Raw genomic sequence first — 13,864 nt, 5'->3', positions numbered from 1 at the left:
CTGGACCTGCTGCCTGCAGTATAGTTGTCGTAAAATACTTGTATATTTGTATGAAATACTAAAGGAAGCTGCGTCGGTTTTCCTTTAACAAATGCATCTGTCTGGATGGACTGAACCAATTCAATGGACTATTTCTAATAATGGTGGTTATTTCTATGGCTTATTGTTAGTGTTATTTATTTGTATGAGGTTTTTTCACTTCAGGCCAAAACAAATCCCAGCGTCCAATACAAATGTCCTGATTATGTTTGTAGGAGGTGAAGTGTCTTTATATAAAACTGTACTTAATATTACATGAGATGTAATAGTTTGTTTCCTGTTCACCAGAGTTCTGTCCTTTAAATCTCAAATCCTCTGGCGCCACCTGTTGAGATCGTACTTTATTTCCTCTGGTTTTAAACTCACAGCAGCTGTTTCCTCAGCAGCAGAGGAAGAGGAGGAGGAAGAGGAGCTTCTGACGTCTTGGTGTGTTGAATGTCAGGGTACAAGGAGTCTGGAAGCATCTACTACAGGCTTCATCCATTGACTCTGGATACATTTGAAAGAGTTTATGTTTGCTGTAATGTAGACGGTGGAGCACTTTAAACTGTATGAGAGACAGCCTAGCACAGCTAGAAGAGGAATTAACAGCCTCAAGAGCCTTTTTCCAGAAATCCTCAGAAAAGTTTGTTTGTAATTCAACTTCCCAGTCTGCTTTAATCTTATTTACCGCAGACTCCTTAGTTGTGAGCAGGAGGTCATAAAGGAAGGAAACCTGACCTTTGGGCAGCAGTCTCACCTTGAGTGCCAGGTCTATGCCACTGAGGCTCGGAGCTTGAGGGAATGTTGGCGAGTGGGTCCGAGCAAAATCGCGAAGTTGAAGATATCGAAAAAAGTCGGAGGTATTTAGATTGAATGTAGAACACAACTGGTCAAAACTGGCAAAAACGTCATTAACGTATAGATCACCCAAACAACGAAGTCCATTCCTCTCCAATGATGTAAATCGTGGATCATTCTTAGCTGGTATTAAAATATGATTATTACAGATGGATGTTGCTTTAGGGAGGGAAAGCCATCCAAAGTGTTTTCTAAGTTGCGACCATATTTTAAGTGTGTGTATTACCACAGTATTAGATGTGAATCTAGAGGGAGAAAGAGGGAGGATATCACACACTAGTGATGGGAGAGACGAGGAGGAGGAGTCAGCCTCCAATCGGCACCAGCTGTACTGGGGTGAGATAAACCAATGTGTAATTTTATGAAGATTGGCCGCCCAATAGTAGCTGATAGAGTTTGGTAGCCCAAGCCCGCCCACCGACCTGTTCCTCTGAAGCAAAGTCTCTCCTGCTCTTGCACGTTTGCCTGCCCAAATAAAAGAAGAAACAGCTTTGTAAATGGATTTTCAAAAAGGACTTAGGAAGAAATATGGGGAGACACTGAAACAAGTACAAATATCTGGGTAGTGCGTTCATTTTGAGTCTGTATCCTTCCTGCCAGAGATAGTGGCAGACAATTCTACCTCTGTAGATCTGCTTTGACTGCAATAGTCAAAGCAGTAAAATTTTGATCTTTAAGAGTACTCTCAGTGAACTTAGTAGTGACCAGTAGTCATTTATTTGACAGAGGATTCACATCTGCAGCAGTGGACAACATGCAGCTTCGCTCCAGCAAAGAAAAAAGAAAATTGTTGTGAAGGCCATTTTCCATTTGCACACACGCCACGAAGCTTTATCTGCAGTATGAAGTCATTTCTCAGTCCCATTTTATCGTTTTGGTGAAAGGTGTGAAAGACCATATTTCTACTAAAAAAAATATAATATTTTGTTTTGTTTTAGACATTTATCTACCATTTATCAGACATGTATCTACCATTTTATTCATACATTTCACTGCTTTTGTGAACCGATAACCGAGTTACTACCTATATACCACCTGTAAAGTTATGTTTGAACACGAAATATGAAGAATTTCCAAAAATCGAGATCCCATTTTTCAGATTTAGAGTAATATTTTCTCATTACACTTTTGCCTCATGACAATGGTGCCTCATTATATAGATAGCTGAGATTGTGAGATTTGATGTAAAACATGGGTATGTATCTTGTATGAAAGTGCCTTAAAAGGTGAATTTAAGAAATTATGTAAAATCGAGAAAATCGACTGACCTCAGTGGTCCAAGAGATAAGACAATATTAATATATAGCCGGCTTCATCCAGGATGCAGCAGCAGAAGTGAAGTCCAGTCAATGAGCCACTCTGTTCTCTGAGGACGGCACACTAGAAGTGGAGGGGTAATACTGAGAGAAAGAAACCTGGAAACATCGGGTGACACCACAAGGGACCAAATATTCTGTCACAGGTGTGATTCTCTTGGCTGTACAGTTAGCTGCACGTCACTCCCTGACTGTCTTCCCCCTCCACTCTCTTTTTCAAATAAAGGCATAAAGTTCCCCAAAATAATCTTGAAAAAAAGTCCATGAACCACACCGCTTTACACCATTGGATCAACCTCATTACGCCACAGATGTCATCGCTTGTGGTGAATTATGTCTGCAGTGGATGACGCCCCCAGCTGTTGCCTTTCATTACTTTAATTATTGACAGCTTCACTCGTCTAGTTATCATTTAGAGTTTTCTTAAGAACTAAAGTATTGCTCAACTTCTACCACCCACTACACAAGTTAGGGACAACCATTGGCCCGATCATCCCCCGTTCACATTGTCATAGCGCCACCTACTTGTCATAGCGCCACCTACTGGCAAAAGGACATTACATGTTTTATACTTTGATGTATTGCTCCCAGCCAGTTGACCAGATCAGTCTCGACTTGTGAAAGTAAAAGCCATAACACAGATACATCATCACGAATATTGTAAGTTCTCCTTGAACGCTGTTTCTCTGGGGCTTGGGATGGTCACAACCTTACGGAAATTTACACCCATGTCAAAGGTGATGGACATAAATATGTAATATGGCTTCCGGTCTGTGTTGTCATAAATTGCCTCGATTGCGCCACCTAAAACATTTTGACAAACATTCGACAAAGCAGCCCTCGCAGTACGTTTGACATTTATGCAAAATATGGTTATCCAACCGTCGAAAACATTCTCGGCCTCGTGATCCGGGTCCAGCCAATACCCCCGACGTGCACAAAGGTGCGAGGGCCCGTCCATCGCTGCTCGCAGCTTTAATTTATAATTGCTTCACCTTGAATTGTTTTAAATATCCTTTTCTTACGATAGGATTTTGTTCTTCTGTATTTATTTTTCCCGTATGTATACGTGTTTATATCTTTAGGGATGTTTTTGTACACGTACTTATTTAATGTGTAGATTGAAATGTATCCCATATTACTAACTAACTTAAATCGACACCAGAGCCGATTACTGATTGCCGATTTACACAGATGCCTGCGTTAGAGTTTAATGTTTTATCTTTCCCACAGCAGAACACATGCTGGACATTGTTAGATTTGGGTGGATATCATATCAGACTATAACTTCATCTAAAATACCAATTCAACCCTGTGTGTGTGTGTGTGTGTGTGTGTGTGTGTGTGTGTGTGTGTGTGTGTGTCCATCAAGACACACAAAACATAGTTTTTTGTCAACTCTGATTGTTGGCTTTTGTCTGTAGTATGAAGCCTGGTTGTAGTAGATATTCCCCACATCTTATCTGTCTGTCTATATATTTATCTGTAGGTTGGTGACACCATACTTGGACACACCAGGGAACGCTTTGCCTTCAAAGACCACCTCACCAGTGCCTCCTTACTGCAGGGCCCCAGTTTACATGTCTTTACAAGCAGTGGGGCCTACTCTGTCAAACACCCAATGTAAAATGTGATGTCTCTCTTTCTGACTCTATTCTGCTCTAAGCCTCTTTCATGTGAGGGTGTGGGCACCTCTTTTATTCTGTAAGCCTCTGAAACCCAACCCAATGTTTCTTAAACCTGCTCTGAACCTCTCATGCCCAAAGTTACAGTTTGTTGATAGTAGTTATTGGACAGTGTTGAGCACTGTGTTGTCTTTAAATAAAGCTTTGTTTTTTAGAATATTCTACTCAAAACCTCTTTTCTTCTCATTGTGGAGTGCTATTTAAACCGCGCCGCCCAACTGCGCCCCCCCAAAAAAATTCACCAGCCGCCACTGAGGAGGAGTCACTACTCAGTTCCAACTGAGTAGTGACTTGCTGGCGAACACAGTAGAGCAGGTGTCATTTCTTGTTCTTGAGAACTAAGATGTTGCTCAATTTCTAGAGAAACTTCACCTAACAGCTTAACAAGTTATTGCCAATATAAATCCTTATCGTAATCATCAAGTGCTGTGCGTGCCCAGAGAAACTGAACGAAACTAGTAAAACAAGTTTGTGGAAGAAGTTGTTGTAACTCCAAGGTACATTATCCAATGTGTCCCAGTCGTCTCATGCATGATGAAGCAGATTTCTCTGTGGCTTGGGATGGTCACAACCTCAACTTTCCACACATCAAATATGATGGAAATAAATATTTGGTATGGGATTTGGCCTTTGCTGTCATAAATTGCCTCGATACCGCCCCCTACAACATTTTGATAAACACTCGTGGGTGTGTTGTCTGAAAGTCACAGACATTCTCGGCCGCGTGAGCCGGAGTCCAGACACCCCCAACGTGCACAAATGTGCGAGGACCGTACATCGCTGCTTGCAGCTTTAATTTCCTTGAATTGTTATTATTATTCTTTTCTTACAATAGGATTTTGTTCTTCTGTTTTTTTTCTTATTATTTATACGTGTATACATTTATATATCTATAGGGGTATTTGTGTCCACATAGTTGTGTTTTAGTCCTACAGTCTCATTACTTTCAATGTCTGCAGCTGCACCGGTCTAGATGTTTGTTCTGATATCATTCAGTGTTTCTTGAGAACTAAGATATTGCTCAATTTCCAGTGAAACTTCACCCAACAGCTCAACAAGTTAGTGCAAGGCCAAACTTTCCTATGAAGAGCTACAAAATAAAAGTCCCTATTGTAATCAACATGTGCTATCCGTGCCCAGTGAAACTGCACGAAACCAGTAAACCAAGTTTGTGTAACAACAAAAATAAATGTATGTGCCAGGAGAACGTTCCCCCACCACAGATCCTCTACTATTGGGTATTATGAGCCATGTGACAACACGCGATCGTCGATGGAACAACATAAAAGCAGCGACGGAGATCTTGTGCGTCAAAGCATTGGAGTCGGCTGTCATCCAAACAAGAGGGCGCTTCTGAACGGAGATGGAACCACGTGTGGTGACCTGGAAATTATGTGAGTTCGCAGCAAACTTGGGTTTTTCACTTTTGTTTCGACCTATTGTCTGAATAAATCTTTTCTCATTACAAAATGTTTTACGCAAATTAAAAATCTTACCTAAGCTAACAGCTGCCTCCTCTGCCGAGTTTGTTTTTGTACAGACTGGTTTCTCAAATTGTATGTGAATTATGTTGTATCATTCGTCAATAATTCATCTGAAATCATTATTTGAAGATACTGCGACGTAATCTATGGGATTCCAGCTCTTCAGGGCTTTTGGTTCTTCTTGTTTTTTGTGTTTAAATGTACATATCGATGGCCGAAGTGCAAAACGTCCTATCTGAAAAATTTAAATAAATAAACTTGTTTTCTTCCTGAATGTTATTATTCTTATTGTTAAGGATACCCAATACATAATACCAAATTATAAATAAAAAAAATAGGTTTTGCACTTGGGCCAGCGATATGGATGGAGATATTTGTGTTTCAACGTCTGCAGCTGCACTCGTCTAGATGTTCGTTCTGCTATCGTTCAGTGTTTCTTAACGACTAAGATATTGCTCAATTTCCAGTGAAACTTCACCAAAAGCTCAACATGTTAGTCCTCTAAGGACATCAGATCAGCTTCATTCTTGACTCACCTTGTTGGGTCTTATTGTGATGATATATAACCAGGTGGTCCGGAATAGAAAAGTGACACTATTGCACTTCACATTGTGGATTTCATAATGCGTAATTAAGATATTTACTTGAAAAAAGAGATAACCTATGTAATATAGTACTGATAGCAGGGGGAAATAAAAATAATAGTCAAAGGGTTCACTTCCAATTTATTAATTTTATTAATTTGTAGTGTGAGCTAAAGATAACTATTTGTCTGCTGGTAAGAACACAGTTAAGGTGTTTTTAAGGAGCTTTACTTTCAAGAGCTTTGATTAATTCAGTAACTGTAAAGTTAAAGTCTTAAATAAATCTGTAATTGTCTCATAGATGGAATAATTGTGGTAAATATAACAATATCAAGTGCAAAATGACAAAGATGGCAAAGCAAGCGAACTATGAAGACGGCGTGCTGTTATGTTCTGAAATCTCTGGGTGGTAGACTCAAAGAAATAGTTCTGGATTCAGTAAGTTATAATAAAACGGATTTAATAAAAAGTTGATGGTACAGTGTATACGAGGGTGCACAAAAACACAGCGTCCACAGACCACCGGATATCTAACGGCAGTTAACTGTAGCGTTCAAATTATGCACCCCGATCGGCGTAAAACATTTGATATTATAGATCAATATAATGGCCGTCGTCGCTTCTCTCATTGGCTTAATATTACAGCGTGCAATTGGTTATACGTTTAACAGAGGTGGAGGCAGCATTCGGGCTGGTTAAAAAGTGGTGCCTCCGCACGCTTTGCTTCCTGGTAATTGACGCAATCTCTCCACACCTCTGTATAACTGAGCAAGTTGTTTTTCTGTGTAGAGGGGAACCTGGTACGCCCCCATTTTGAGAAGAACTATGAGCTCATCTTCATTTCACATTCCTGGCCTACCTACAACATCTCATATGTGAACACACTCACGTGACTTTCTCCATGTTACAATACACACTTTCATAAGGTTCACTTCCCCTTATTGTTTATATTCTTTCTTAAGTATCGTATTTTACACATAGACATTCCTTATTTACAGTGTAAGGCCTAGTAAATTATTATAAATCTACAGTGCTAAGATCCAGTCTGCTCAATCAAGCCTCAAAGATGGTGGAATATCGCTCATGACCGAGTTCTGTGTGTTTCACTCTCGATGTGTCTCCAGTTGCTGTCAGTGTGCTGTTTCTCACGCTGTACCCCGTGCGTCACTGCCATGCTCGTAGTGACGCACTGGATGACTGTCTGGAGGACAATGACTACCAAGTGCTCCTGGACACTCTAAAGAACGGCCTCCCTCCCACAAGGACACCCCATCATGTTGTTATCGTCGGAGCTGGCATGGCTGGACTGACGGCTGCTTGGCTCCTGGAACAAGCAGGACACCAGGTACGCGCTTCAGGATGACACTTAGAGCTTCACAAATATTAGCAACAATGTTGCTAGCAGTAGCAAAATTCATCATAGTTTTTATGTAATCTTGTGGTACTTGAAGATGTATTAATCTGTTCTGACAAGGTGACCATGCTGGAGGCCAGCGGTCGTGTTGGGGGACGAGTGGAGACCCACAGGGATGAAGCAGGAGGCTGGTATGCTGAACTGGGAGCCATGAGGATCCCAGAGTCCCATCTGTAAGATTACATTTTTTGAGTTGAGCATTTACATATAATCATGAGAATGCAACTCTCACAGACTAACATGATTTTGTAAAAAGGAGCAATCAGGTTTTTATAGGGTTGATTGACAAGGATAGCATGCAGATCTGGAAACTATCAAATTATTTTTAAATCCGAAAGGTAAGAAGAAAATAGAACTTGATAGAATCCAAAGACACTAAACTCACTAGATGCGCTATTGTAAAAGGTACAGTAGAATTTATTCAAAGTTGTTTCTTTTTTTAGAACAAAACATTCCTGTTTAGAGCTTTAAAATATGACTTGGCAGTAGATATACATTTCATTTTCGGGGCCAGTGAAGGCTTCCAGAGAGATCCGTATTAATTGACTGTCTTTGCTGCATAAAAACCTTGCAGAGGCTCTGCCACTATCACCTCTTCTGTCCACAGACTCGTCCACTGGTTTATAAAAAAGCTGGACCTCAAGCTGAATGAATTCATCATGTATGATCCCAACACCTTCTACTTGGTTAACGGGTTGCCGAAGAAGAAGACGAGCGCAGTGACAGAAAACCCTGACATCCTCGAATACAACGTGGGCGAAAATGAGAAAGGGAAGTCGGCCGCCAAGCTGGTAGAACTGGCTTTTAAGATTGTACGTATTTAAGTGGAAAAGGAGTGATGGAAGAAGTCAGATACAAATTCACACATCCTTGGAAAGTAGTTGGTTGATGACATGTGCATCACTAACCAGACAATAAGTTCCCATACTTTTTTTGTAGAGGAGTTCATTATCGGCATAGAAGAGTTGTATAAAACCTGGTGCAACACAGGGACCGCACCTAACCGGTGGTAACTCTGTCGGAAAACAGTTCTAAGGGTTTAGTTTGAATGCATCCTCTTACACAGGAGAGATTATACAATAACCATTATTTAGAAAAGTTTGATTTACAAACTATAATTGACTTAAATACAGTATATATGTTCAATGGTTATACTAAAAAGAAAAAGTTGACATGTAATAATAGGTATACTTTCATACTTTTCCACGATTTCTCAACATCATATATTTGAGTTACACATTTATTTCACAATAGAAATATAAATAAAAGCTCACTTTGTGAATACTCATGGATGATTCAAATCACTTCATCAATTCAAGTGATTTTCTTCTTTGTCTTTGACTTTTTTGTAGGTGAACGATTATGTGAAGCTTAATGGCTGCAAGGCTACGCTGATCAAATACGGTCGTTACTCTGTGAAGGTAAAACACAACGTGATGTCAAGAATTGTTGTGAAACTAGAACACTGTTGGGTATTTGAAGTATGTGAATCATTAATACTATTCTAGTGTATTACTAATAGCATCAACGAGGTGGGCTATAAACCGGTTGCTGAAACCTTTAATAAGTGTAAATAAGCTTGATTCTTGATGTTTGAAATTCTGACTAGACAACACATTTGATCAAATGAGTAGGTATTAATAAGTTGTAAACCTTCTCGTCAAAGTGAAACTGTGTTCATTTCACAGGACTATCTGATAGAAGTAGCAGGTCTGAGTTCAGAAGCAGTGAGGATGATTGGAGACCTGCTGAATGAACAGAGCCTCATGTACACGGCGCTGAGCGAGAGGATCTATGAAACGGCTGTGATCGGAGATAACGTGAAGTGAGGACCGACATCCCACACAGTCAAATATTCAAAATGTGAACACGTTGTTTTCACAGTAGAGTTCAATCATAATCCATCCTCATCCAGCAAAAGTGACGAAAATCAAACAGTTGTCATGAACACTAATGAAGAGAACTATTTGAGTCTAAGAGTCAAATTAAGATAACACTACAAGTTTTATTTACATCCTAGTGTAAAATATGAGTCACACTTCTCACTGTAGTGTAAAATATTAACTCTTACCAGAGTTGAACTGACTCTCAAATGTTAACACCATGTTCAGTGTAACTTTAACACTGTAGATAGGGACCATATGTTCACTGACCGAGTGATACATTTGACTCTTTAAGTGTTGCATTAGCACTGTCAATTTTACTGTGTAATTACAACGTGTGTGTATGTAGATTATGATGCAGACTAGGAGAGCAAACTGCAGTCATTTGTGTCTAAAGACATTAATTCAAGGCTTCCAACATCAAAAGGCCAAGTTGGATTTACACGACGAATACGACAAATCTAAGATAGACTAACGTTGCCTCCATCAGACAGTGTTGTCCTAGTGTTCTGTTTTGGTAAACCTTTCAGAAGAGCTGGATAATTTGGTGTAAAACCAAAGCATAGCTAAAGAGATTAATATTAGATGTGTATTTGTTGGGTGGCCAGAAACACAACCCAACAAATACTAATGCATGGATGAACACTAATGTGTGTTAAACCTACTCGACTCTAAGTGTTGTTTTAACTGACTCTTGCCATTGTTAAAACATATTTACTCTTGTATTTACCTATTAGTGTACTTTTTATCCAACACGTACTTACTTAATTTCAAATGACTCCTTTTTAACTCTTCAGCAGAATAACTTTGAAGTGCATTTTCTCACTTTACCATGTCCAGCTAACACTTAAAACATTGCAACTAAAACATGTCTGCACGGGAAAAAGCAACAAACACCAGTATATCATATCTTAATAACAATTTATTAAAAGTAAAAAACATTTTAGTTTAGTTTGCATACAAAGTTCACTTTCTTTAAGTTCAGAGATGCCAGTGTGACTCCCGTCCGTCAGACCTTTCGTCGTTGTAGTCCAGACACTACGTCTCCACCAGCTTTAGCCAACACAGATCTGCTGTGAAACAATAGAGAAGAGGACAAGACAATGAAATTAAATATGAAATGATCTTGAAGAAATGACTGTAAATGCAAAGATTGGCATTTTGGCATTTTGGCATTTTTTTATATGAGGCAATCCCCAAAGGAAGCTAACAGCAAACTCTCCTTCTGCCTTCTTCTGGAAGGGCTGACGTATCCTCCGCAGCCTGAGAGGTCCAGCACTGCACACGTTAAAGAGCACTGAACGTCAGCAGACAGCAATATAACGATCACGTTACTTTGAAAAATGATAACTCGGTTGAACTGGACAAAAAAGAAACGATTGTATGCAGTACCTGATTCATATGAAACCAATTAGCTTTAAAGTTAGTCCCATGCAGTCAAAGGAGCATTTACAGTGTTTGCTATTTTACTGTCCTCTATGCACATTAAAACAATACAACACTGTCAATCCTTCACATTGAGCTCTTTTGCCCACATTGTCCAGTTTGATGTTAGCTAGTTAGCCTTATTTTGGCTGAACTGTGCAGCACATTTAAGCTAACCTTCAACTAGGTCACATTAGCCCTCTGCTATTCAGTATTCCAAGACAAAAAAACAACTACAGAGTATGTTTAACAACAATATAAAGGTATTACAATTATTCTCTTCTGCTTAAGTGCCAAAATGGGGTTTCAGAAGTGATTTAGAGAGAAACCTACCACAGTCTTTCGAGGAGTACAAAATTCGAGAAGTACAGATGGCAGCGAGGAGACTCCTGATCAGTTTGAGAGGAGAAGGAGGTGGGCGCAGTACAGAGTAGTTTCCAGAGTACTCTACGTCTTGTAGCAGTGCACAAATACATCAACACTGGGGTTTGTTTTACTCTTGCTGTTACTCTGAACGAGTCAATGTACTTTGACACAGCATTTTTACACTGAAAAGTTTAACTCTGATTATTTCCACCAACACTGGGCAAGACATTACTCTTGACGTTGGTGTAATAACTCTGGAAGAGTTCATATACTTTGACAATGCATATTTTACACTGGTATTAACACTGAGTATCTATTTGTCTTTCTGTTTTTTAGATACACAGAAGTGGTTGGTGGGTTCGACCTTCTCCCCACAGCTCTTGGTAATGACCTCAAGGTGACCCCTATTATCCTCAACTCCAAGGTCAAGCTCATCAAGCAGTCAGAGGAAGGTGTGACTGTTTCGTATGAGACAGGCCAAACGCCCTCTTTGAAAGACATTTCAGCCGACAGAGTTCTGGTAACAACCACAACCAAAGCTGCCCTTTACATGGACTTTGATCCACCTCTCTCCGTTGAAAAGATGGAGGCACTGAGGGCAACCCACTATGACAGCGCCACTAAAATCCTCCTCACCTTTAGTGAGAATTTCTGGGAGAAGGAAGGCATCAAAGGGGGAAAGAGCATCACTGACGGGCCCTCACGTTTCATCTACTACCCCAGCAACAATTTCCCAGCAAATGAGACAGTCTTCGTCATCCTGGCTTCCTACACCTGGTCTGACGACTCCCTCCTCTTCTTGGGCGCGAGCAATGAAGATCTTAAAGAGATGGCTCTGAGAGATGTGGCAAAGATCCATGGGGATCACGTCAAGTCTCTCTGCACAGGAGTGGTGGTGAAGAAGTGGAGCCAGGATCCTCACAGCTTTGGCGCCTTCGCTCTCTTCACGCCCTACCAGCATGTAGACTTTGCTAAAGAGCTCTTCAGGAAGGAAGGCAGGGTGCACTTTGCTGGGGAACACACAGCCTTCCCTCACGCTTGGATGGAGGCAGCAATTAAATCTGCAATCAGAGCTGCTAGGAATATTTACATGGAGTTTTCCTTGGAACCAAAAACCGCTAAAAGTCCACCACGAGATGACCTCTAGGTTTCTGGATGACTGAGTAGAAGCAACTGTGTATTGTGGTATTAATAAACACAAAAAGGTGCAACATATCCAGCTAATGCCACTGAATTGTATTATAAGTGGAAATTTGTCATAGAATATGAATCAACAAAATCCCTTTCACTGCAGCTTTAACATAGAAAGTACAAAAAAAATCTAAGTAAAGAGAACCAAATCCCTTACATAGTCAAAAAGACAAAGTAACTAACTTTTGAAGCCTATTGTGAAGCAAGCGCCTGGCCTGACACAATCAACGTAAAGCAGAACTCTGTAGGAGGAAGAGCCATAAATGGTATAAGCCCGTTAGTTCCGTTCCGACCTGTCCACATCGTGAGGTTCAGACAGCAGGATGCAAAATGTATAGATGTTTTAACAAGATTAGATCTCTCCGTGACTCAGGAGGCCCCAGATTCTAGACTTGGAGGATTCTCTCAGGGTCCAGGGTCATACATTAAGATAAGGAGAGGCAGCAAATGGTGTTGGGGCTACTGCTATGTTAAAGGTTAAAGTTTGTTTTCTGTGCTTTATTTCTTTACAATAATCTAGTGATGCTCAGGTTGGAATAGAATGGGTCGGCTAGAGAACGTGGTGCACCTTGCATAAGAGTACAGTGTTTTGAGAAAGTACTCTCGACATATAATCAACGCTTGGCAAGTTTTATTGCGCAACCAGAAAGGTTAAAAACTCTTGTGTTTCTTCAAACACATTTGTATTAAAATGATGTTATATGTTCATTTATTTTGTGTAAAGCCATGTGGCTTTTGACTAAGAATGAAGATTGTAAAGATGAGCAAGAACGAGGCTTGTGAAGCTGAGGTGTTAAAAAGGAGAAGTCAAAGGAGCAGGAAAAGTGGGGACTTTGAGAAAGCCCATTTCCCTCAGCACCTCTGTAAGGGGGTCAAGAGGTTAGATATGTGACCAAAAGTCAGGAGTTTAGTCAGATGCTTTTACGCTGGTAGGTGAAGAGTCGTAGCAATACGTAGGTGTAATTGAGTTAATTATTTCTCTGCACTTTCAGTAGAGCCTCTATTCTCCTATCTTCTCAGTTTTCCTTCAAAGTACTTTTGAAGGTGCATTTGTAATCTGGTACACCTTTTCTATCTTTTGTTGAAATAAATATTGATTGGATCGCAGTCTAAATCAAGCCAGTGCCCAGACTTTTTATTTCGTCTTCTTCAATTCTCGTTGATCGATCCACCTGAATGCCCGAGGCTTTGCATCCCGACGACTCGCCCCGGCAGCCCCTGAGGTGAGTTTGAGGCAAACCAACCACGACTACACTCACTGAGAACTATAGAAATATATATATTTATATACATATATAGGGATTCATAAGTATTAAATCCCCTGAAAACGGTATGTTATACAATTATTGTTTTCTGTATTTGATAACAGCTGGTAGCATAAGATAAATAAGGTCGTCCCTCTCTCGAGTACCGAGCCGTGTGTGACGGTCGGTTCTCGTTGTGTTTGGTCCTTCTTGCTTCCAAGTGTCAGTTAATTATTACATTATTTTTCTTCTTCATTATCTTTCTACCCCAAAGCTTTTGCATTGTAAGTAAGTAATCAATCAGGGGACACTGGTATGTTAGTCACATGGTACATGTGGCTGTGATTCACAGAAATAAAACAAATGGCTAACATTGACAAATGGTACATGCAG

The 13,864-nt window shown here is 40.2% G+C and overlaps 1 protein-coding gene across 2 annotated transcripts; it reads left to right on the top strand.

Annotated features, from left to right (window-relative positions):
- The first annotated feature begins 5,228 nt into the window (after positions 1 to 5,228).
- On the top strand, positions 5,229 to 13,334 carry LOC306733566 (L-amino-acid oxidase-like). 2 transcript variants are annotated; one of them, XM_079214835.1, is made up of 7 exons: positions 5,229 to 5,274; positions 7,073 to 7,293; positions 7,423 to 7,535; positions 7,970 to 8,153; positions 8,715 to 8,783; positions 9,051 to 9,187; positions 11,373 to 13,334. In XM_079214835.1, exons 1-7 carry the CDS (start codon positions 5,244 to 5,246, stop codon positions 12,181 to 12,183), a joined length of 1,566 nt encoding a protein of 521 aa, XP_079070961.1. In that variant the 5' UTR covers positions 5,229 to 5,243; the 3' UTR covers positions 12,184 to 13,334. The 2 variants fall into 2 exon arrangements, with proteins under 2 accessions (XP_079070961.1, XP_079070960.1); XM_079214834.1 differs by having other exon boundaries at positions 7,970 to 8,174.
- The last annotated feature ends 530 nt before the right edge of the window (positions 13,335 to 13,864 follow it).

This window comes from Taurulus bubalis, assembly GCF_910589615.1.
Source record: "Taurulus bubalis genome assembly, chromosome: 3".
NCBI lineage: Eukaryota > Metazoa > Chordata > Actinopteri > Perciformes > Cottidae > Taurulus > Taurulus bubalis.
Note: the sequence above shows the minus strand (reverse complement) of the source record. Positions and strands in the feature narration are given on the sequence as shown.